At 36.5% G+C, this 22,878-nt stretch overlaps 4 protein-coding genes and 3 long non-coding RNA genes across 9 annotated transcripts; 5 read left to right on the forward strand and 2 right to left on the reverse strand.

Moving 5' to 3' along the window:
* The first annotated feature begins 109 nt into the window (after positions 1 to 109).
* On the forward strand, positions 110 to 3,387 carry LOC135172919 (WD repeat domain phosphoinositide-interacting protein 3). 2 transcript variants are annotated; one of them, XM_064139434.1, is made up of 6 exons: positions 110 to 344; positions 960 to 1,136; positions 1,329 to 1,586; positions 1,766 to 1,967; positions 2,112 to 2,332; positions 2,526 to 3,387. In XM_064139434.1, exons 1-6 carry the CDS (start codon positions 278 to 280, stop codon positions 2,630 to 2,632), a joined length of 1,032 nt encoding a protein of 343 aa, XP_063995504.1. In that variant the 5' UTR covers positions 110 to 277; the 3' UTR covers positions 2,633 to 3,387. The 2 variants fall into 2 exon arrangements, with proteins under 2 accessions (XP_063995504.1, XP_063995505.1); XM_064139435.1 differs by lacking the exon at positions 110 to 344 and adding an exon at positions 588 to 844.
* LOC135172924 (uncharacterized) lies at positions 3,198 to 6,112 on the reverse strand. The gene is made up of 5 exons (XM_064139440.1): positions 5,600 to 6,112; positions 5,329 to 5,503; positions 5,180 to 5,265; positions 4,972 to 5,107; positions 3,198 to 4,376 (listed from the first exon to the last, which is right to left on the reverse strand). Exons 1-5 carry the CDS (start codon positions 5,678 to 5,680, stop codon positions 4,168 to 4,170), a joined length of 687 nt encoding a protein of 228 aa, XP_063995510.1. The 5' UTR covers positions 5,681 to 6,112; the 3' UTR covers positions 3,198 to 4,167.
* A 163-nt stretch (positions 6,113 to 6,275) lies between these two features.
* On the forward strand, positions 6,276 to 7,870 carry LOC135172923 (UPF0193 protein EVG1 homolog). 2 transcript variants are annotated; one of them, XM_064139438.1, is made up of 5 exons: positions 6,276 to 6,731; positions 6,809 to 6,930; positions 6,994 to 7,099; positions 7,359 to 7,502; positions 7,587 to 7,870. In XM_064139438.1, the coding sequence occupies exons 1-5, from the start codon at positions 6,635 to 6,637 to the stop codon at positions 7,811 to 7,813; spliced, it is 696 nt and encodes a 231-aa protein (XP_063995508.1). In that variant the 5' UTR covers positions 6,276 to 6,634; the 3' UTR covers positions 7,814 to 7,870. The 2 variants fall into 2 exon arrangements, with proteins under 2 accessions (XP_063995508.1, XP_063995509.1); XM_064139439.1 differs by having other exon boundaries at positions 6,994 to 7,090; positions 7,587 to 7,866.
* A 2,561-nt stretch (positions 7,871 to 10,431) lies between these two features.
* Positions 10,432 to 11,728, forward strand: LOC135172927 (uncharacterized). Its single transcript, XR_010301212.1, has 3 exons — positions 10,432 to 10,917; positions 10,996 to 11,093; positions 11,356 to 11,728. It is a non-coding gene; the product is annotated as an uncharacterized LOC135172927 (long non-coding RNA).
* Positions 11,729 to 13,231: 1,503 nt separating this feature from the next.
* LOC135172928 (uncharacterized) lies at positions 13,232 to 14,058 on the forward strand. Its single transcript, XR_010301213.1, has 2 exons — positions 13,232 to 13,495; positions 13,659 to 14,058. It is a non-coding gene; the product is annotated as an uncharacterized LOC135172928 (long non-coding RNA).
* Positions 14,059 to 14,306: 248 nt separating this feature from the next.
* Positions 14,307 to 21,169, forward strand: LOC135172914 (sorting nexin-8-like). Its single transcript, XM_064139426.1, has 9 exons — positions 14,307 to 14,682; positions 15,159 to 15,286; positions 18,074 to 18,206; positions 18,289 to 18,482; positions 18,562 to 18,679; positions 18,790 to 19,249; positions 19,650 to 19,866; positions 19,995 to 20,183; positions 20,451 to 21,169. Exons 1-9 carry the CDS (start codon positions 14,658 to 14,660, stop codon positions 20,556 to 20,558), a joined length of 1,572 nt encoding a protein of 523 aa, XP_063995496.1. The 5' UTR covers positions 14,307 to 14,657; the 3' UTR covers positions 20,559 to 21,169.
* On the reverse strand, positions 20,677 to 22,642 carry LOC135172929 (uncharacterized). Its single transcript, XR_010301214.1, has 2 exons — positions 21,829 to 22,642; positions 20,677 to 21,313 (listed from the first exon to the last, which is right to left on the reverse strand). It is a non-coding gene; the product is annotated as an uncharacterized LOC135172929 (long non-coding RNA).
* Positions 22,643 to 22,878: the final 236 nt, after the last annotated feature.

Below are 22,878 nucleotides of genomic sequence, written 5' to 3' on the forward strand. Positions count from 1 at the left end.
TCTGAGAGCTAGATACCTAGCGGTTTCTAGATAAAGTTCACCCAATGGTCTGTCAGCTGATTAAATGGACGCCGTTTTGTTGGGTTTACTAGTTGCCCCTCTTCTCACCTCAGTGATCATCATTCATGAGAAATGATGACGAATCGTATCAATAAAAAAAAACTTTGATAACACAGCGTCTCACAAAGCCGGTGTATTTATAATTCGTGTGATAGGTTTCGTCTATCTCCATGATTTTGTGTTGAATTGGTTATTGTAATTGTTTATGGAGTGAAAAATGAATCTCAATGCGGGTAATCCGCACGCCAACGGCCTGATTTACGCCGGTTTCAATCAGGACCAAGGTACCGTATGCATGTCAATTTTTTCGTCAGCGATTTATTGAGCTTCATTATTAAAAATTGCCTCCAAATAAAATCGAGCAATTACTACTGGATTTTTATTGTATAAGCTAGCAGATTATTGATTCCGTTTATGAAATTTAACCTGAAGGTATTTTTTACTAAAATAATCCTGGGAGAATCGATCTCCATGAGACGAATATCAGGATCATATCGCCTCATATGGGTTTTAGCAGCTGTTGGCTACTCCCTGGGTCTAGCACTTGAGTTGTTAACCCGACGAGCGATAAACAATTCTCTTGAAGTACTTCTTATACTTTTTAATATACAAGCCAGTCAGTAATTGATTTGGTTTATGAGAGTTCACTTGAGGTTATTTCTCATTGAGGATATGCTACGAGAATTGATTCTTTTATGCTGAGTATCGTCATTGTACCGTTTGATACTTCATTCATGGAATCATAGGAGTGATGGAGTACAGTGGAAGAAATTTCAATTTTTCAGTAATAAACCTAAATTTGATATTGTCTAAAATGATGAAAATATTTATTTTCAAGATTATTTTTGTTATCGATTATTTTTGGAGCGATAATCATTAGTTCATTTGGATTATTCTAGGATGTTTTGCTTGTGGAATGGAGAATGGCTACAGAGTGTACAACTGTGATCCCCTGAAGGAAAAGGAGAGACATGACTTTAATGATGGGGGGCTTGGATATGTAGAGATGCTTTTTAGGTGTAATTATCTGGCACTTGTCGGAGGGGGTAGTAAACCCATTCATCCAACGAATAGAGGTAACGAGACAAGAATAATAAAAGAAGAATTTAACTCAACTTCATAATACATCAACTGACCATGGGAACAAAGAAAATAGTCTCAATGAAAAAATGTTGTTATAGAAACAATTAACTTCAGGAAAAAATTGAGGAAGTGTCTTATGAATGTTTTTGGCTTATTTTTTAAGCACTGATTTATTCGATTTGCAGTTGTAATATGGGATGACTTGAAGAAAGTACCAGCAATCACACTAGACTTCAACGCCCCAGTGAAAGGAGTTAAACTGAGAAGAGACAGGATAGTTGCTATTTTAGAGGGTGTCATCAAGGTCTACACGTTTACCCAAAATCCAATACCGCTTCATGTATTCGAAACCAATCCAAACCCTCGAGGACTGTGTGTACTATGTCCAAATAGTGATAACTCGCTTCTTGCTTTTCCGGGCAGAAAAAATGGACATGTTCAAAGTAAGAATTTTTTGGAAGTCAAAGACAATTGAGGCTATTGCTTACTGCATCCATTTATTGTTCAATTATTCTAAACCATTAGATTTGAATTCATAAAAGGAAAAGGGAAATACGTTAAGTAAAAAGTATCTGATATAATTCAGAGTCGTGTTGCAACTGATACTTATTCGTCATTGCAGTAATTGACTTGGCAAATACTGAAAAGCAACCGTTAAACATTGAAGCCCATGAAACGCCGCTGTCATGCATTGCATTGAATCTCCAGGGGACTAGACTAGCTACGGCTTCAGAAAAAGGAACTCTCATCCGTGTTTTTGATACACAGACTGGGAATATGATTAATGAACTGCGACGTGGTGCCAATCACGCGAATATTTACTGGTAAATAGTTATTTGCATTACGAAATATGTCTCACACGTTGAATTATGCTGTGGGATATTTTATGTTTTAAAACATATTTCATGCATTTCAAATTTTTTTTCATTCGTTTCTACTGCTGTAAAACATTGTTCGTCATTTTCTAGCATAAATTTCAATCACGACTCGACATGGCTGTGTGTAGCCAGTGATCACGGAACAGTGCACGTATTTGCGGTTGAAGATCAAAAATTAAACCGTCAATCAAGCCTTGCCTCCGCTACATTTCTGCCAAAATACTTCAGCTCGAGCTGGAGTTTCTGCAAGTTTCAAGTACCAGGGGGTTGCCAATGTATGTGCGCCTTTGGCACGAATAACAGTATTATAGGTATGTATTTGAATTACATTATCCATCTATTTTCGATTCGAGAAAATGCGTGCTCGGATTATTTGTTACATTTGAAAGATTTATTGATTATGAAACATGGGGAAATGGAATGATTCAAATTTGTGTCAAGACCATATTTTTAAAAACTGAAGAAGAAAAAAAATGCAAATACGTAATTTTTCTTCTGTTGCAGTCATTTGTGCAGATGGTAGCTACTACAAATTTGTGTTCAACCACAAAGGCGAGTGTACAAGAGATTTTTACGCGCAATTTCTCGACATGACAGACGAAAAAATGTGACCCGACTCGGAGTCCCAGAGCGACTGAATAAAGAACAATATTGAATTATTTACAAATAAATTCACTCTGGAGTTTCTGCGCGGTCTGTCAATTACCAGAAATAAAGGTTTTCTTTTATGAGCATTGGAGCCAGTTTGCAAACGACACGGACGAGTCAAGGACGCAGTGAAGAGTGAATAGAGTGAGATTCTCGTATTATTCGCTGAAATAATATCTTGTGTGCAGTTTAATCACAGACTGTAAACTAGTTGAGAACTAGTGTCGTTGAGTAAGGAATAAGAGGCCCTATTGCCGAATATTCTGAGAGTGTACTGGTAACAGGAGTTGTAACGATGCCCATTAATTAGGCATAGATTATTGGGGGTATGAGCCCCACCCAAAGTTTACAAACAAATAGTCATCGATATTACCAAATTGATTTTCACCCGGCTGAAGGACCTAATCCCAGTGCATAATAATTAATTTAATTTGATCCGATGAAATTTTCGGAATGTCTCGTATTCTATTATCAAGGGGACACGGCAGAGATATTTAATTGAATTTTATTTTTCTGACAGAAATAAATTGACTGAAATAGTAGATACCATTGTTAATTTACACGTCGGTTATGCTGAGAAAGCAAGAAAACTTTTTATTTTTAAAAATCGACTTGCGTGTCCTCTTGAGCCTCAAAATTTATTTGCGCGACTAACGACGAAATAGAAAAAACTTAGAGTCGTTCAAGCTTTATTAATAGTTTAATCGCACACTCATAATACACATACATAGGAGGAAGTGACTACTCTATGAATGCGGTAATTGCCATGAGTTTGGTGAGATATAATCACTTCTAACCGATTATAAGGAAATATGGCAGTGTTTCGAATGAAAGAATTTCACCCAAACCTAATTCATGAAATTAACGAAGAAACTATCAGCCAACTTGCCTAGAATTTTCAATATAAAAATCAATATATTAAAAAAATAAATGATTAAAATCTGTGAAACGTTACGAATCATTGTACCATAATTTGTGTTACAAATTCATGTTATCACGTGAAAATAACCTTAAACCTATGTGTTTCTTAATCATATAAAAAACCAAAAGAACATATTTTATCTTCATTACTTAAAAATAATGAATAAATTATTCATCTTAGTGTAAATGATTGTTCAGTAGCTAATCCGCAATGACACATTTCTTTTACAAATATTATCATTTCTCTAAATATGCCTACGTGCGTGATTACAAGTCTTGCTCTGCGTATCAAAGATTTATTATCATTTCCAAAAAAGTGCGCTGATAAAAAAAATCGCCTTCTCTTCAATTATCCTCCAATCCGCACACACTTCTTACTCCCAACCGTTGCTCGATGAAAATAACTCGCTGACATCTTGATGATTCTCTAGTGCTGGTGGTCATCGGTCTGTGATGAAGAAAGCAACATTCTTGCTTATTTAAGAGAAAAATGGACCTGCGAAGCTGTTTCCCAGGCGAATGATCAAGAGGCATTTGTGTAATCGATGATTTTAAATTATTGATGACACAAAGAAATTTAAACTTCGTAAGGAATTTGTGTCCCCTGGTGGAGGCGAACTTTTCCATTGCTCGTACCCTCACCAGGTGTTAGCGCATATTTTTGTTTTTTTAGGGGATTTATTTCGTGAATCAAACCAGCCTTCTTGGACTCCAAACTCTTGTAGGTGCTGTACACTGCGAACCAGATGTACAAGCTTATGCTGATCATGACAAGCACGAGTATACCTGCAATCAGTTCTTGAAATCAGTCCGGCATCTGGATACATTTAAACAACTGCCTTTAGGATAATCAACTTTTTTGCCCATCTGTCGGACATAATATTCCACGTGAAATACTCTAAAACATGAAGAACACTTAAAAACCTGCTAGTGAACTTCCCGTTGGAAAGTTTAATTGTATATCATGGCCCAAAGGAGTAAAAGTACTTTCGGACGTTACAGTTCGTACTAGCAGTGAGGGTCATAATCACATGAGTCAGAAAATGCTCCTATTGCTGCGTTGCATACGATGTTTTCTCCCTCGAGGCCTATTACATTTTAAAACTGTTTGACAGCCTTGAATACCGCGCGTTGATTAGGTGACACTCGACTGAGAGAAATAATCATTGACAATATGTTCTGTGACTTTCACCGCTAAATTCTCCCGTCTTCGAGATAAATGCACGATAAGCGGAGCCGAAAACTTCGTCTCTTAAAAGAATGGAGTAAAACTAATTGCCTTCAATCGTCAACATCTCCAAACTAAACCATTTTTCGATTGCCAGAGTTATTGATGATCTAAATAATTTGTTTATCAATAAATTCAAGATATTTCACTTACGCTCAGTTATATCAGCCTTCCCTCCGAGAATCGCAATGAACGGACAGTCTTGTTGGACAAGAAATAGAGATAAAATGAGTGTAATGATGGTCGTCATCATGATCATCAGCCACGGGGTCATAAAGTGTCGATTATTCTGTCAAAAAAATCAATATTAATGGTCATAAAGTTGTCATTAAAAAATTATACATTTCTCAATTTCACTCACGAGTAAAACTCCATAGAGCAGTAAAATAGTTGCAATGAAATGCAACACCGAGATGACAAGTCCACAATACATGGCGTAAACTTTCTCTGGAAATAATTACCATGACGTTATCCCACAGAAAAGAGCAAAAAACAATTAATCTGGAATACCAGTAGCATTGTGATGAGCAATATCCATTCGTTTCGTGTTGAGGTGCATTGAGGATATTTCCTCTAAGGCTTCACGCTCAAGTGCATCCTCAGAATCTCTGGCTACCATTTCCTGAATGTCCATCGCATGTGCCAGAGCAAGAAGAAAGAATGTCATCACGATTCCGGATATAAACTGGAATAAATGATGAAAAAATTGTCAAACAATGTTCATTCGTTCTGAGGGCCATTCATTAATGAATTAATTAATTGGAAAATATTCTAGACTTACTAATTGCAAAATTGCGATGAGAATTGTCCCCTGCATCAGGCTGAAGCAGTGCAGGAAGTTCTTCAACAATCCCACCTTCATTTTTATCTTATTCTTTAACTTAAAAAATATATGTTACACTGAGAGTGGATTCCACCCCTCGAGCAACTCCCGAATGCACGATACAGGATCGATGAAGGGTTTTAAAAAATTATTTCACTATTTTCTCACAGAAAAACAAATTAGATAATTTTTCTTCACAAATTATTGCACTTTCTGCTGCCTTGACGCGTCTATGGGCTACCGTTGGCCAATCGATAACTATGCTATCGTCTAGTTTCAGTTGTATGAACTCAAAAAAACTTGGTATAACAGAATAATTAAGTGTGGGTGTACCGTGGTTTCAACTCATGAGAACAAACGCAAGAGTTGATGTAATGAGGTGCTCGATCGACAGTGAAACACCGAGTGATGAATTTGTTCTACTGGACGTGCGTTAAAATAAGCTCGACCGATGCACTGTATCTTTGACAGAGTGTACATCCCCCTGGGAACATCCCCAGAAAAGGTTCCGGCTGGTCATGCGCGGTGATTAGACTCAACACCGCTGGTGTTCACCTCGTAAAGTAGAATTTAAAATATTTGTGGATGATTTTAGCTGTTTTACACAATTCGCCGTATATCACTGATTTGGAGAATTTTTTGGCGATGAAACTCGGAATCTATTGGCTTTTCTACTTTCTAATTGCAATTATAATCTATTTTCCTACGAGCAAATGGTTGCAATAATTCTATAGAATCAAATTGATAGATGGGGGAGGAAAAAAACGAAAGGAGAGTTCAAGTGGGGACGCATTGGATTCAAATCCGTAGAAGAAGTTGGTTCGATTATTATGCGTCATATTTCAAGTAGTCATAGAAACATAATCCCCCCGATTTCAATCCTCCATTGAGACGTTAACGGGACTCGTCGTTCTATCGAGAGAATAAATCACCGATAAAAAGGCTCAGCTAACGCAATTGATGCCCAAGTCTACGTAAGATCAATTTAAAGTGATGGAGCGCAAGAAGCAAAGGGTTGAGATGGGAGTGGGCTCCTTTCACAATCCACCACGTGCACAGTACAGCGAGGAGACGCGAAACTTAATAAAAGGTTTGTCAAATATTGGATACTAACCTTTATGGAATATTGGAGGAAAATTGATGGAGTTATTCAATTTTAATTTTTAGTGCTGATGGAAGAGTCAAAGTTATCGATGATGCAGAGAAAAGCAATTCAGAGTGCTGTCGACAAGGGAGAGCCCCTGCCAACCCCTTCGGCAACGATTGCTTCCAAGGATAATGGAAAACAGGTATTCATAGAGTTTTACCGAATTTATTCAATTAAAATCCTAGTTTAATACTTTTTTTGATAGATTGCTTATCCCTGTTATTGGAAGAAGAGGTCCCAGGAAGCGATTGTCAGCAGTGGAGCTTACGAACGAGAGCAATATCGGAGAACCGTTCCGTTATGTAATTTCAGTAATTTTGTATTTATTAATATTTCAAGGAGAGAATTATGGAAGGTTTTTATACAGATTAGTTTCCAGATTCATTTTGTGACTTCAATAGTTTTAAACACTGAAAAATTGTCGCCTTAGATTTATTCATATCTCATTACTGACCAATCAAAATGTGTTCAATGTCATTCTGTTAAAATTCAATAGAATAACGAAAAAATATCAGGCAGCATCTCATATATTTTTTATTCATTTCTTCGTCATCTTCAACTTGCTATAAGTGAATAAGGATCAGCAGAAGAGACATCTCGCCTGCATGATGGCCTACGGAAAGGACGTGCCAGAGACATCGCGTGGGCCTATGTTACGTCATCGGGCAAGAAGAGAGCCGGAGCTTCTTGAAGGCACCGATCCACTGGACGATCGTAATTATTTGAATAACATCTATAATCGCTCAACTAATTCCCACTGCTCTCGCTTTAACACGAGACGATTTTATTCCGTCACAGTTGTCCAGGGGATACGAGAGCGCATGAACTTTCTCCAGGAGATGGAGTCCCTCGGGCTCAGCAAAAAATACCGTCCGATAATTCAACAAGAAATTGCCCAGAAAATTAGAACCATCGATGCAATGGATAAAAACAAATCAGCGGACGTTGAGATGGAGTTGGAGGGATTGAAATACGAGAGACCACCGCCTAAACCGTTTCCAGTTGGAGAATTGGATGACGAATGAATTTTTGTAATGCTCATAAATAAAATCAACGAGGTATTGAAAATTAATGAAAAATTAATAAAGGAATACTATACTGAGACGTCAGACACATTCAAGGATTATTACAATTCCTAATACATTGAATGACAATTTACTGCAACTTTTTAAAATTATTATAATTCTCACAGTAAATTAGACAGTTATATCATTAGTAGATGTACTTGAAGGCAATTGTTTTTCGCTCTTTATCATCATTAGTAAGTTGGAGATTATAGACTAAATGATTCATCTAGATTGGAAAGCCCTCTGATACTCCAAATTTATTCTACTTCACTTCTAGAATTTTTTCAATCTTTCGTCAGCACGTCCACGAAATCATTCCATGCCTTGTGTTTAGTTTCTCTTATTTCATCAAGAGATTTGAACACTTCCTCATTGACTTCTTTGGCTTTGTCCAAGATGGATTCCCCTAATTCCTCCAACCAGTTCTTAAGGCTTGACTAAAGTAAGAGATAATCAAAATATGGAGATGAACAGTGGCATTCCTGGATTTTAGAATAAAGTAGATTGACTGATTGATTTCCTTACACCCTCGCCATCCTTTTCGCCTTTCAATAAATCGTCGACCTCTGATTGAGCTTGGACAAAAATGCAGATCATGAGTACAAGACCCAATACTTTGAAGACCATCTTGCTAGCTGCTGACAATTCTCTGTTCACTAATGGAATAATCGGTGACTGATGGTTGAGACAACTGCGCCGTGTTTTTATACCAAAATTTTAGCAAATAGTGGTGTGATGAGACTTTTAGACAAGTAGATAGGAAAAATTTAGAATATCATAAAATTTTTTTCCATCGTTCCTTTGATACAAAGGCTTAACGAATCACATGATCGTGACTATATTTATCTGCTGGGCTATTGTCTATCATAATTCGCATCTGTGTCTTTATTTGGAAAGGTGATGTGCCAGAATTATCACGCGCATCCGTGACGAGCACACGATATTTGTTATCTACTATGGGTGCTCTTTAATGTTAAATTTTCTCCGTCTGATTTGAATTTATGGGAGGATTTACAATAAGAATACCGTTCTCTCTTGTGTAAAAAATCGCAGGACAGTTGATTATTACTTTTGCAGGTTTGGTTTGATCGTTCGAAAGCACTCGAAATTTCGAAGAGCAATAAAATGGAAACTCCGGATAATCTCACTTCTCTAAAATTATTATCAGATGTTTAATGGCTCTGTATGGTTAGGAGAAATTCTAGTGTGACGACTGCCTATGGCAGTCCATTTTTAAGGAAGGAAATTTCAAGATTCATGGATTCCCGCTCCTGAACGTCAACAAACCGAAATTAATTCAATACTTAATTCGCAGAATTTCATTAAGTCAATCTCATGTTTTGACTATGGAAGGGAAATTCACTTTGCAATAAATTACAATTCTCATAGATTCATAACTAGAGTTCACAATCAATAAAAACACCTTATCATAGAAATTATTTAAGAACTAAAAACTGTTCCAAGATTACACACGAGATAAATAAAACAATCTTAAAGTTGCGGTAAATTTAATTTCTTTAATTTGGTCAAAATGTTTAATTTCAAATAAAAAAGAATCAATGTTAAATAGTCGTCAACTTATCGGAACAATCAATTATTCAGATAAATTGTCAATGAATGCTTGTCAAGTATATTCTTCAATTTTTAATAATAATTCTCATAGAAAGTCAGCTCCCCATTGCGATGCGACTAGAAAGATTCCTGAGCAATGTTAAGCAGGGTGTCTTATCCATAAAAATCGGGGTTTCTGGTTTTACCATGGGCACGCCTTTCTCCGGATGGCCCGTCACTTCCCTCCCCCAGGAGACCATCCACAAAATTTTTTTTTGCATTCAGAATTGCGTGAAGGTGATCTCTCAAGCTGTTCTTAAAATCGCCAAGAGCGTTTGCGATAGCGGTTCCCAGGTCGGTCAGACTGTCTTTAGGATGTGAAGAAGCCTGAAATAGAGCAAAATAGATGACAACATTGAAGAATCATCAATGTATACTACTACTACTACTAATACTACTATTAATCTGCATATGTATACGACGTTTAACAGAGAATCCGTTGCATGCAGATAACCGAAAGATCCCTAGTGTTCCCTTGATTGGCTTTATTTTTATTAAAAAACTGATCTATTGATCTGGTATAATTATGTATTTGCATCGAATAAATCGGTTCCTCGATTCTAATGAAGATTTCCTTTCGACAGAATTCAATGAAATGGTGTCAGTAAGACAAAAAGTCGCGAGTATCCTGGAAATTTGAATTAACACATTTGAAAAAAAATTTAATCTACTTACATCTGGGTTGACTGGAGGTGCAGCCTGAACAAGAGCACAGGCAAGAAGTGTCAGGCATAAAATTTTGAAAACCATTTTTCTCAACTGTTGGGAAACCTGTTTATTTGATGGATTACGGTTGACTGAAGAAGAGAATAATTGTTGTTGCCCATTTATACAGGAATCTGACCCCTATACTAGGTCACGTTATAAATATTCTCCGGATCCTCTACTTGAAAATTTCAAGGCTATGCAAACTACGACATTTGGCTTTGACACTTAGAGAGGTCTAGTTGAACCCCTACAGTGCATCATGGTTCTGTACAACATTCTGCACTTCTTCTCTAACCAAAACAGCGCGTCTTGTTCTTTTTAATTTGTGTTGATAATCTATTTAAATCATTGCAGTTTCTATGCAACTATGACATTGCACAATTTCGAACCGTCAGAATTTAATCATTACATTTTTCGGAAATTTATTTTCAGAAGGGCAATCGCTTTTTATTCATATATATATTTTTTCTCACTTAATTTTTAAAAATGACTACGGAAATCAGACTGAAAATATATGTGTTATTCTTCGTAGATAAACACGGACAGATCTAGTATCTATACAAATACCGGAAGAGACGCGAGTACAAAAATAATGAAATCGTACATGTTATTGAACTAATCCGCATACTCAGATAACCATAATTTCCGGTATTTCCAGCCATACATTTATTTACTGTTAACGGAATTCGTCAAAAGGTGTCTGTGACTGGTTATCTTCAGGGCCTTTAGCCCTATTTTTTTCCGTGAGTTTCCTCAAATTTCGATATAAATGGGCCCCACGATTTTCTCAGTCATCAGTAAACGTTTTTTTATCACAACAGAAGGTTCCCAATAATCGAGGAAAATGGTTTTCAAATTATTCTGTCTCGCACTTGTGGCCTGTACTCTAGTTCAGGCTGCGCCACGAGGGAGGTCAAACGTAAGAACAGTAAAAATATTTCTCATCAGATTATTATAAGTGATTCTCAAGTACAGAACAATTCTCTGCTAGAAAATTCTATTCGATTTTTATGAAAATGTTTTTCTCGTTATTCAGTGGAAATATTAAATGAATATTTTATCGATAACAGACAATTGGCGAAAATAGATATTTTCAGTCCTGATAATACATCAATTACTAATTGAATTACTATTAGTAATAGTTCGATTGCTCTTCAACGGTTGCATTTATTTTCTTCCAGGCATCAAACGGCCAGGAAGAGTCTGTGGCAGACGTTATCACCAACACTCAAAAACAGTTCATTGCTGACATAAATGCTATTCTCGACATCAAAAGGGCAGCAGCAAAGCAATTCTTAAAAGCACCAACTCCCAAACCTATCGACCCCAAAAGTGTTCTTTTGTTGACAAAGGAAGAAATTGAAAAACAGTCGCAAGGCTCTCCGGAAACGGATCTCGTCCTTTTAAGCCGTTAAAGCACTACGAGGAGAGCACTTGTTGATTGATCAACAGAAGAGTCATCAACGCTTTATAAGAACTGTCATGAACAACCAAAAAGTATTTTCTTAAATTGTATCATTAAAAATAAGCTATGTTAATATGTAATTGTTACAATAAAATGCTAGTTCTCAACGTGATTTGTTTTTTTTCTTTTGAGTTACGAAAAAAATTCCACTTCGGACAATAAGATACTCATGGATAATACAAGAAATTCATTAAATGAATTAACAATAGAATAATACGTACCTGTAGAACTAAAAGTCCTTTTCTGGGCATCGACGCACTTCTAATTCACTCACACGACAAGTTCACTGGTTAATAGTTAACACATATTTGAGGAACTACGTCCGACACGACTTTCACCTTTTCAGTTAATCATTCGTCAACTTTTAACGGATTTCATTTGATTAAAAAAAAAGATTGATTATATCAGCGTGACTTTTCGATCACCCTTTAAAAAACTTGATATTCAACGTTTGTTAAGTGTCACATTCCTCAAATATTCTGAGATACATCAGGACAATATGAAGGTTTTCAATTAAGAGGATGATATAAAAATGAAATATGATATGAATATTGAGAATGTGAGAATTGAATAGCAGATGCCAAAAGAATTAGGCCAACTTAAGAGATCTGTTTTAAAGAAAAGGAACAAGAATGTCAAAATAATAGAACACATTTTGAAGGTGAAATAGGTAATCATAACATTACAATTCTAGCAACCTAGAATCTTCTATTTCACGGATAATCATTGGCTGAATGTAATTGCAAGACTGAAAACAAAATAGAATTTTGCGAAAACTCGCTTCAAATTGTTGTCAGAAGTGTACTCCGCACGGGAATTGATAGATGTGCGAAATATACATTAATAATGCACATATATTCCGATCAAAAACCCAATATGTCATATATATGTCACACATAATTATTTACATGTTGAGGTAAGTATATGTTTTCGTCAGTGATCAGCCTATTTATATCACACCTGAACGAGCAACACGAAAATATTTATTCTAAAATATCAAAAAACTAAATCTAAAGTCATCTAAGCAGCTATTCTGATAACAGTTGAATTATAATAATTTCCCCCGATTTAAGTCAATCTATTTATACGCATGTCTTCCTGTATTTGAATAGCTGTTGTTGATTTCCCTATCTATCAGTGACAATTACATTTAATTTGCATCGAGGAAATTCCAAAAACCTTGAAAAACTGTATATTTATACTAGTATTACTTGTTTTTCATTTCGGTCGAAAAGTGTAAGTGACAGATATAAAAAAGATGATATATTTTCCGTTAGTAAATGATTGTCCGAAGCATATCCTCGATTTAAAGAATTTTCGTGCATTTATGTTTATTATATAATCTAATGGCAACTTTTTTACCTAAAACATTATTTCGTTAATCGACTTTTCTTTCTTCTTTATCTTCCATTTCTTTCTTAATACCCCGGATAGTTGAACTGATGTTTAGAGATTTCCCCTTATGTTTACCGCAGACAAACAAGGGTGTATTTGCGCTAGATAGTCGCAGCTATTCAAATACAGGAAGACACGAGCCCGAATGACCGATTAACTTCTCTGGATTAAACTTATGTAATGAAGCTTCACCGAAACTTAATCTAGTCGTAATGTGTCATTGAATAGGGCTATAGTTACAATGCGATGGCCCTGAATACTATTTTATGTATTTTTCATACGAACATTTCCGCAATAACTGTCGAATTTGGATATAAATAGGCGGCTCAATTGTCATATGTCAGTCAATCATTATTTATCAATCTAAAGAGGTCTACTAGCAGAAGATGTTCTTGAAAGTATTGTGTCTCGCAATCCTGGTCTGCGCTCTGGCACAGGCTGCACCGAAAGCTAGCACTATCGTAAGATCATGAAAACTATTTTTACTTGAATTTTGTAATTGAAATCTTATTGCGAATTTTTTCCATTTCAACTGTGGAGTTAACTTGATGATCTTAAGATATCCATCAACCGCAATTGCACACCCTGAATGTTTAATTGAAAACGTATTTTCTCGACTTCCAGGATAAAGCTAAAATAGGCAACTCTAAAGACGACTGTGACTTGCTGAAGCCCTTAAAAGATATGATTGACACTAAACTGAAATTTTTGGAACATATTCTAAAAGGAGAAAAAAACTCAGAAGTAATACCAGATATAGGAGCTGATCCTAAAGTTCCCAAATTTCCAGAAGAAATGTTGGACTTGTTAGCCCTGGACAACCCCGATGTCGACGATTTCACGGCCCTGAACATATAGAATAGAATACTCCATCCTAACTATCACAAATTAGAATAGAATACTCCATCTTAACTATTACAAAAAACTATGGAATATCGTGTGAAGCATGTGCCAATCCATAATCAATTTAAATTATTACTTGTGTTAATAGAAAATACAATTCAATAAAATATGCCTACCCGCATTTAATTGTCTTCTTCAATAAAAAAATTGCCTCCCTCATGGCCTATTTCATATCCAAAATTTGTTCCAGTGATTTATTTTGACTGAGTCAAGAGTTACTCGCCAATTTTTTAAAGTTTTCTCTCATTCTTAGTGCAGAGGGCGTACCAGAGCGCGCATTATTCAACCGATACGAAAGAGTCAACGAGAGAATTGAAAGGTAGGGGATGTGAAGAAGAGACGGCAACGGATCCGGATCGGCGAAAACTGGTTTGGAGTGGGCAACATCATAGTGGCTTGTCAGCTAACCGCTACTATACACCCGTGAGGGTTTTCTCCGCCAGGCACCAGTTACACGCTGCACGGCAATGGCGCACGACGTACCATTGACAATTCACCACGTTACAATTGTTTATAACAATTCACCTGGAGTAAGAAAATTCGAGGCGTCACGTGGTGTCGTTATCATTTGAGTGACAGGGACTGTAGACAGCGCTATCGATATCAGAAACTATTCAGTTGCAGTTCACCAGTGTTATTGTTGTTATTGTTTTCACCTAGTGATTGATATTTCATCGCTTCTGGCTAACAACCGGTTGTGAATCCACATTGTGATACAATATGGCGTCAACAGATCTGTCTTCGGGTAAATAGTCATCATTTATGTCATCACTTTATGATCTCATTTCGTGTGATGTTGTGTCATTCGAGCTTCAGGGATTTCTGGAGAAATTCCTGGAGAAGGCATTTAGCAGGTGTCACCTCTGGTTAATAATTCCAGTTTTATTCGCTTCTGTATCACCTGCTGTTGGGTAGTTTTTGATATTGAAGTGAATTTTCGGATCTCGAATGCATATTGCAAATAATTTTCAATAGTTTCCTCGGTGAAATGAGACAGTTGCAAAATTTTTATTTGCATTTTTAATAGCTGGTGCCGTTGACTCCAACACCTTTACCGTTATTTTTCCTATGAATATGTACTGCACGAATTCACTGTTTCCATCCTTGTTCCTCTTGTTTGATGCAACTCTTTGTTCTCAGTCTCACGTGCCATCCGGTGCTGTCGTTCTCAGTCACTTGCCTTAGCATTTTAGTAATCCTTTCTTTATTTTGTACCTCCAGGCTCAATACCACCTTTCTATCGTGAACTCCATGAGAAGATCTGTTCACCAACTAGTGGAAATGTTGAGCGTGAGGTCTTCAAATCGTTGCTTGTCAAGTCACAGCTGAGCAGTCCCATTCTCAGTCAGGTGAGTTTGCACCGGATTTTTTTTTCGGAAAAGTGGAAATTGTCAGGTGAATTTGGGTCAATGACTCGTAATTTGTGCGTTTTTTTTTCTTTGATTGTGGAGATATTATTGCGGGTGATTTATGTACGAGGCATACGTTCACGAGAATTGCGTCAGTGCGACCTTCGGTGGAAAAATTTCGCAATTTGAGGTTTTTCTGTTATAGTAATTGTTGTGGGGAATGTCACGTGAATCGTTGTTTATTCAGAAAATATTGGGGAGTGACAATGAAAATATTGACGCTGGAACGTGTTTATCGCGCGCGCAAATATTAAATTGTTACAGAGGAACTTTTAATGAAATAATTACATGTATGCGAAAAAATATTCAACGTGTCAGTGCAGGAGATATTTTTTGTATAGTCAATAGGAAATTCGACTGAAAATTCTGGATTTTTCCGGTCTTTCCTGGATTAGAAAAAAAATGATGTCTAACTAAATATGAGAGACTCATCATTGACTAGAATTTATCCTCTTACGGTTTTTTCTGTTAAATTCTCCGACATAAAGTTTTTTTATTGCTGTTTTGTTTCTCATCATAATATTTGAGAGAAAAACTTGTAGAGTTTATGCCGAGGAATTTACCGCAATAAAAATGACAACTGAATAAAAAATCTGGAGAATGAGAAAAAAATCTGCTTAATTTCGCTCGTTTACTTTATAATTACTGATAAATGGATAATGAGACACGGAAATTATTTACTCAAATTTTTCATAGAATTTCTTAGCGAATCAGTCATCGGTGCACATCATTGCAATTTGTTTTTTTTTTTATCTCGTATGGGGGACGTTCCCAATGATATCAAACACGTTATCAAGGCCCACAGTGGCAAAACGATACGGAAGTTCTGGATTGCTTCATTAAATTTTCCATACGTTTTCCCTTCCGACTATAGAATAATCATCATTGACTCATTGACTGGGTCTCAATTTGCAATTTTATGTATTGGAGAATAACCGAGATAAAAAAATCCAATAAATTTCTCGAACACCTGAGAAAACTCGATCGCAAAAGATAAATATAATTAACCCGGAGATAATTGACTGTAAAAAATTGAAGAATTTTATATGTGACGTGGAGGTATGATAACGAAACGTGTGACAGTCACGCTCGCGACTTCAGGCTCGTTAATTTATCCAACAATCGCAGCGATATCCGCATATATCCTTCGGACATGCACAACTTCCGGTTCTTCTTGTTTTCAGTGGACAAAATGAGGAATATAAAATTGACCCTGAGATATTTGAGCCGGTTACGACGTCAATATATGCAAATTAGTATTTCAATGCGAGTTATTCATGAAAATTATTGGAAACGCAGATTACAATTTACAGAGATTTAACTGATATGAATGAAAAATTCCTGACATGACATTTGTACAATACTGAGAAATAAAGAGAAGTGGAGCTCTTCATAAGAGTGAAAGAGTGAAAATGAGAAGAAAGGTTCAATAAAAATTACGTTCCGCAGTTTTCCCTGGAACTCTCATAATTTTTATCGGACCTTCATTGTCGCTTACAAATTGCAAAGGTTCCACGTACCTTTAATTCAACATTTTCTGGCTATATTTTCCACATAAACAACCACTAATGTTTCCAAAACTCACAAATCTTTCGAGATTGCACAAAGAAAAAAAGTTAATTATCATAACGTTCGAAAGAAAAGTAAAATTCTCCGTCCAGGAATAGAAAATTGCCCACGTGCGATTAATTATTTAACGAAGAGCCTAACGAGTGAAATTATTCCGCGATATCTTCAAAATATTTACCATATGGCGTTGAAGAATGGACGCAAATGTTTGTCTCGCTGATCGAGAATTTACGGAACAATAATTTTTCATTACTTTTTAAAGAGAAAAATACGTACCTGGAAATTTATAATTTTATTCAGTAAAAAATGCTAATTCCCAGCCCAATAATGCTTCTCATTACCTCATTCAAAGGGTCGCTCAAGAGCAACAGTACGTGAACGAATAAAACATCCGAGAGAAAAAATAAAGAATCTCGAAGATGAAGAATAATAAAAAAATTAAAGGGAAGAATGTCGTTAGAGCCTTCCTGCTTAATCTAAAATATCCCAGTAACAGAGTGGTACAGCAGAGAGTGAGTTGTTTGTGTGCGCTGGAAGGAGATAACCGCAGGCATTAATGTTGTTTTTATTGATACTTCCACATTCCCATGGAGCACAGATAGTTTTCACTCTCAAGCGCCAGCAAAGTTTTCTCTATTTACAATGAGAAGGAAAATTTCTCAAGTGAACTGGAATTATTTCGACAATAATCATGCAATCGTTAAAATCTCATAAAAACAGGAGGAGAAATTATTTTGGTGTGGGATGTTATGCTGAACCCTGTGTATTAGCCCGTATCTCCGGATGCCCAGGGGCACACTTTGTGATAGTCTAATCTAAGTCACGCCGCTACTCATACACAACTAAATCGCAGAATACATTGAACGTTCGAGACTCATAGTCATGTATTTACTCATGTTTCCCATCGTTTGATCTTGTCGTGGATTTGATTTCTATTTGCGCGGTCATTTTACTGATCTTCTTAGAGAAAATGTAATTAAAGATTATTTTTGCGGAACAAAAAACAAATGAGATGAATATTCAATAGCAATCAAACTACTTTTCCCACAGAATTATGATATTATATTATTAAAATGTTAATTGCTGCATTAAGATCATCGAAATAATATTGCAAATATTGTTTAACCCGCAAGGCTCTGCATGTTCCTTTTTGTGCAGATATGGGAGCTCGTAGACAGCAAAACCGGATATTTAAGTAGAAGTGGACTGTACAAAGGCCTGGCCCTAGTAGCATTCGCCCAGCAGGGCAAGCAACCTAGTGACAAACTCCTCGAAAATGTTGAATCCCAAGGTAAGACATTCCCCTCCCACTTCATTTAATTCTCTTGATTAATTTAATTCCCCCGATTTACTTCACTCAATCTCATTCACAGAACTTCCAGTGCCTTCTCTCGGTGATTTATCGGAGGTTGTACTACTCGCTCAAAGACTCTACCGTGGAACCAATCCTGCCAAGTTAAATCTAACATACACCGATATATGTAAATTGGACAGTATTGAAGTGAATATTGTACCAGAGAGAAAGGGAATATTTTTGAAACATGTGGAATACCAAGTCACCAGTAAAGTAAGTCATTTTTATAACGAGATTGCTGATTAAAAATTCAATGACTCACTGTGAATGTTCAAGAATGTGGATTTTGCAGGCTTTCAATTCAATTGTTCATAGGCGTTATAATGACTTTGTGTCTCTACATGAACTACTGCAAGCGAGATTCCCTTACAGGCTAATACCAAAGCTACCACCTAAGAAAATTGTTGGAGGTAAATAATTTGATAATTGTGTTTTATATTTTATAAAGATCACTCCCCCCCCCCCTTCTCTAAAGATATTCCTTCCCCAACGAAAATAAAAATACTCATTTTCATTGCAGCGGATTCTCAATTTCTCGAGGAAAGACGACGTTCCCTCCTCCGTTTCCTGGTCCAAATAGCCCGACATCCAATAATTCGCAAAGACCCAATAGTTCAATTTTTCTTCACATACACGGGTGAAGAGACTCAGCACAAAATTCGCGAAGTCTTTAGACGAGTTCCGGACGAATTTGCCACGTCTGAGCTGTCCTCAAGAGCTAAGGAATTGGTACCTCCTGAAACCCTAACCGAATTCGCCAACAGTCGTGATCAGATACGTGTGATACTGTCTGGAATATCGAGGCTCAAGAATATTGCTGACTGTCTGGCAATAAGATCACACACGTGTGCGGTTGACATGGCGGAATTAGGAACACAATTGAGTAATTTAGCTTCGGAGCCGCATGGTAATAGTGGATGGGCCAGTGGTGGCTCGACTATATGGCAAGACATGAAGAAGGGCTTTCACGTTATCGCAAAGTGAGTTTCCAGTTCAGAATTTAATAGTTTTACAAAGGCAAAATATGTTATCTCATTAAATCAATTTTCGTGAGATATTTTTTTCTAATTCATCACAATGTGGTTATTCACAATGTCGTTACTATTTTTAATTGTTGATGATTGCAATGTCAGTAAAACTGTATGAACTGTTCACCTCCCTATCCTGATTTTTATATTTTGTTTGTCTTTAAAAAGATGATTTTGCGACTGACTTAGATAATCATAAGTTTTAAGCTCATTATGAAAATATGAAAACATTTCCACAAAGTTTAACATGAGATTTAATAAGTGTACGTTAAATCATTCCCTTGGGAGACATCAAGGACCCAAGAAGCTAACTTTCTCGTAACTGTTATCAAAATTCTATTATAAACTCTAGGGAATTCAATTTACTGTCGAGCCGAGCACTCCAGCAAGCAGTAAGAGAGGAGAGCATGATCTGCGAGAGATTGAATCTACTGTTGGATGTGTTGGTGGCACATAGAACACTCTGTGAAAGGCACGAGAGAGGGGTCAGTGCTGATCATCAACGGGCACTATCTTCCATGCTTGCTCTGAAGAAGAGACAGATGCAGGGGGTGATTCGAGGCACTGACGTGAGTACTCTTACTTTTGTTTGTTTTGTGAGATGAGTATTTAAACTCTGCAGATCCGAATATCAGTTTCGATATTGAATGGGAAGCATACACGAAGAATCTATACTTTTTGTATTTTTTTTATCTAGGCGGACACTGTTGAGTACCTTGAGAATAAAATGGTAGCTCAGGAGTCGGTGATAGCGAATGTGGAATTAAGAAACTGTTTCTCACTTCATTGTCTCCACATGGAGACACAGCTCGTCCATGCACACTTGGAAATACTTGCTACAGTGCTGCAGAGCCTTGTGAAAGTGCAAATTAGAGGTCACAGTGAGGTAAAATACTTTTTCAATATTCACAAACAAATCTGTAATTATTTAAACAGACAGGCAAACGAAGCCATTTTTTATCGCATTTTCAACTTAGAAACCGATATTTGCATCATTTTTGACTGCGTGATTATTTTTATTTAATTATTTATATCCATTTCAGTGTAATCTACCAAAATAATAAACTTCAAAGTAATTCTCTTTCTCTCGACAATAGGAATATTTCTGAATCTCCAATAAATTGGCAACTGACGAAGTCATTTATTTTCGCAGATGGCAGAGGTATGGCAGCTGATAGAACCAACAATAATGAAATGTCTTCCCGAAAAATCATCAGTGGGTAGCAATGGCGTTGAGAGTAGTGAAGCGGGATTCATGTGACATATTTCTCCATTAAAAAAAACTATTCAGATCTTCCGAGTTTTAGAGGACGCGAGCTGAATCAATTTCAAAGGAAAATAAATACTCAACTAAAAATGGAAAAAACTAGTGATAATGGCATAATGCTGCTAAAGTGAGAGCGAGGACAATAATTCAATCCGTGAGTTATGTGTTATGGTAACTGGACCGATCTGCGCATAATTTAAATGACCCGTTTGTGCGTCATTACTGAAGACGAGTTGATGAGATGATGAGACTGTTCTCTGCAATAGAACTGTGCGCTTTGTCAAATGATTCATAATAGTTTTATGGTTCAATTCTATGGGCCTATGCACTGCATTCCTTTCGCATTTTTTTAATTCAATCGTGAAGCATCGAAATTTATCTGTCTCCTGATGTGATAATCGATATTCGACTTTGATTTTAATGAAGCCACTCGTTGTACTTAATATATAGTTTATGCATAATAAGTGTAATGGGTTATTCACATGATTTGTATATAATTGAGGATTTGTATATATCGAAAAATTGTTGATGGATGACTTTTTATGAGGATTGGCACTCTTATGTGTTTTATGATGTTTGAACGAATAAATCATGGCTCAATGTTTTATCATGACTTATTTCCTTCTGCATGTACTTTTGATTTAATTCCTGACTATATCAATTTATAAAATAAAATGTCAAAAGAAAAACTCACCGGTGTTTTCAATAGCTGTAAATGATCTGCAATGCTGGGAGGTAATTCTTGATTGCTGATGTACATTAATACTGCTTAACAATAATGACGTTGGCACTGATTCACTTAATTAAAATATTAAAGTCATTGGTCCGAGTCAATGACTGAACAATTACTTATCGGAAACGAACTTCTCTTTTAACTGTTTTGTTTACTGAGTAAAGATTAAATCATGAAAAATCTCATTATATTTATGGCTCGTGACGTTGATGTTAATGATGCCAGTAGTTGTACTTAATATATAGTTTGTGAATAATAATTACAGGGGATTATTCACGTTATTTGAACCTAATTAATAGCTTGTGTGCAACGAGAAGTTGAGACATGTGTTTCAATGGTGTCCGGCAGTCTCGTGTATTTTATGATGTTGGGATGAATAGATCATGGGTTAATGTTTTAACATGACTTATTCAACTTTACATTCCGGTTAATGAATGCATCGGCATCGTAGATAGTTTAATACAATAACCTCATAATTTGTTATGACCTTATCAAGGATTTCTACAGCAAAAGGGAAACAGAATGACTCACCAGTCTCCAACAGTTGCTGATCAGCCGGAATGTTTGCAGGTAATCCTTTATTGCTCACACACACCACTATTATTCCACCATGAAATTAGCACCAATTCACTGATTTTCAATGCAATCGACATTGAACAGATAGGAAGCTTCCATTATCAGAATACACTCAACTTGCCACCAAAAATCCACGACAAAAAATCAAACACAAAAAAATTGAAACAACGAAATAATCATCACAGTCTCTCTTTGAGACACAACACACTGACCAAGAGATAAAGAAATCATATATAAATCACAGAAAAATCTCGAAGAAACTTGAACTTATGAAGAAAATCTAGAAAATACCCGGTCACTCACGTCCACCGAGCACCCAGCACAACCATCACAACGGTCTACACAAGGATCAATCAAATTGAGCCTTCACATCACCAAAAGCTATCATGAAACGTTATATCATCATGAGAAGGAACAAAAGCACTAGTTTTACCTCATGACTCTTGTAATTACCCTTTGAAAACCCCTAAACAACAGTCTAAAACCCGGCACCAACAATCCACCGCCGAAACCGCGAAGGCAATTGTCGCCATCTTTATTTCCCGCCATGTCCCGCCAAAAATCCACAATTTCCCGCGCAAAACTTGATCTCCTTGATACCATATTTGTATCACATATAACTACAATAAAAATGAGAAAACGAAAAATAATTTGAATACATTCTACAACGGATCAGATCTGTATTCGAACTCGCTGGTGACGAGCAGGCGGGAACGCCACCAAAACATCAACATGCGACATCTTACGACGTGTCCTGCAAACCCACCCAAAAAACGATTATCGAGGGGTCGGCAGTGTAGGACGATACTTACATTCAACTTCTGCATATACAGAAAGCCTTTGCGAATTATTTTTCTCACAATTATTTATTGCCGTTCATCTATTGTTCGAAATTTTCCGGGTCATTTGACTGAAAAATGACCGTCATTTTGCACGATAGTTTTAGTGTCGTTCGATGCGGACGCCCCCTGTCCCCATGCGCATCAATAGGACGTTGTAGTGGGG

Source organism: Diachasmimorpha longicaudata, chromosome 2 (genome assembly GCF_034640455.1).
Source record: "Diachasmimorpha longicaudata isolate KC_UGA_2023 chromosome 2, iyDiaLong2, whole genome shotgun sequence".
Classification (NCBI taxonomy): domain Eukaryota; kingdom Metazoa; phylum Arthropoda; class Insecta; order Hymenoptera; family Braconidae; genus Diachasmimorpha; species Diachasmimorpha longicaudata.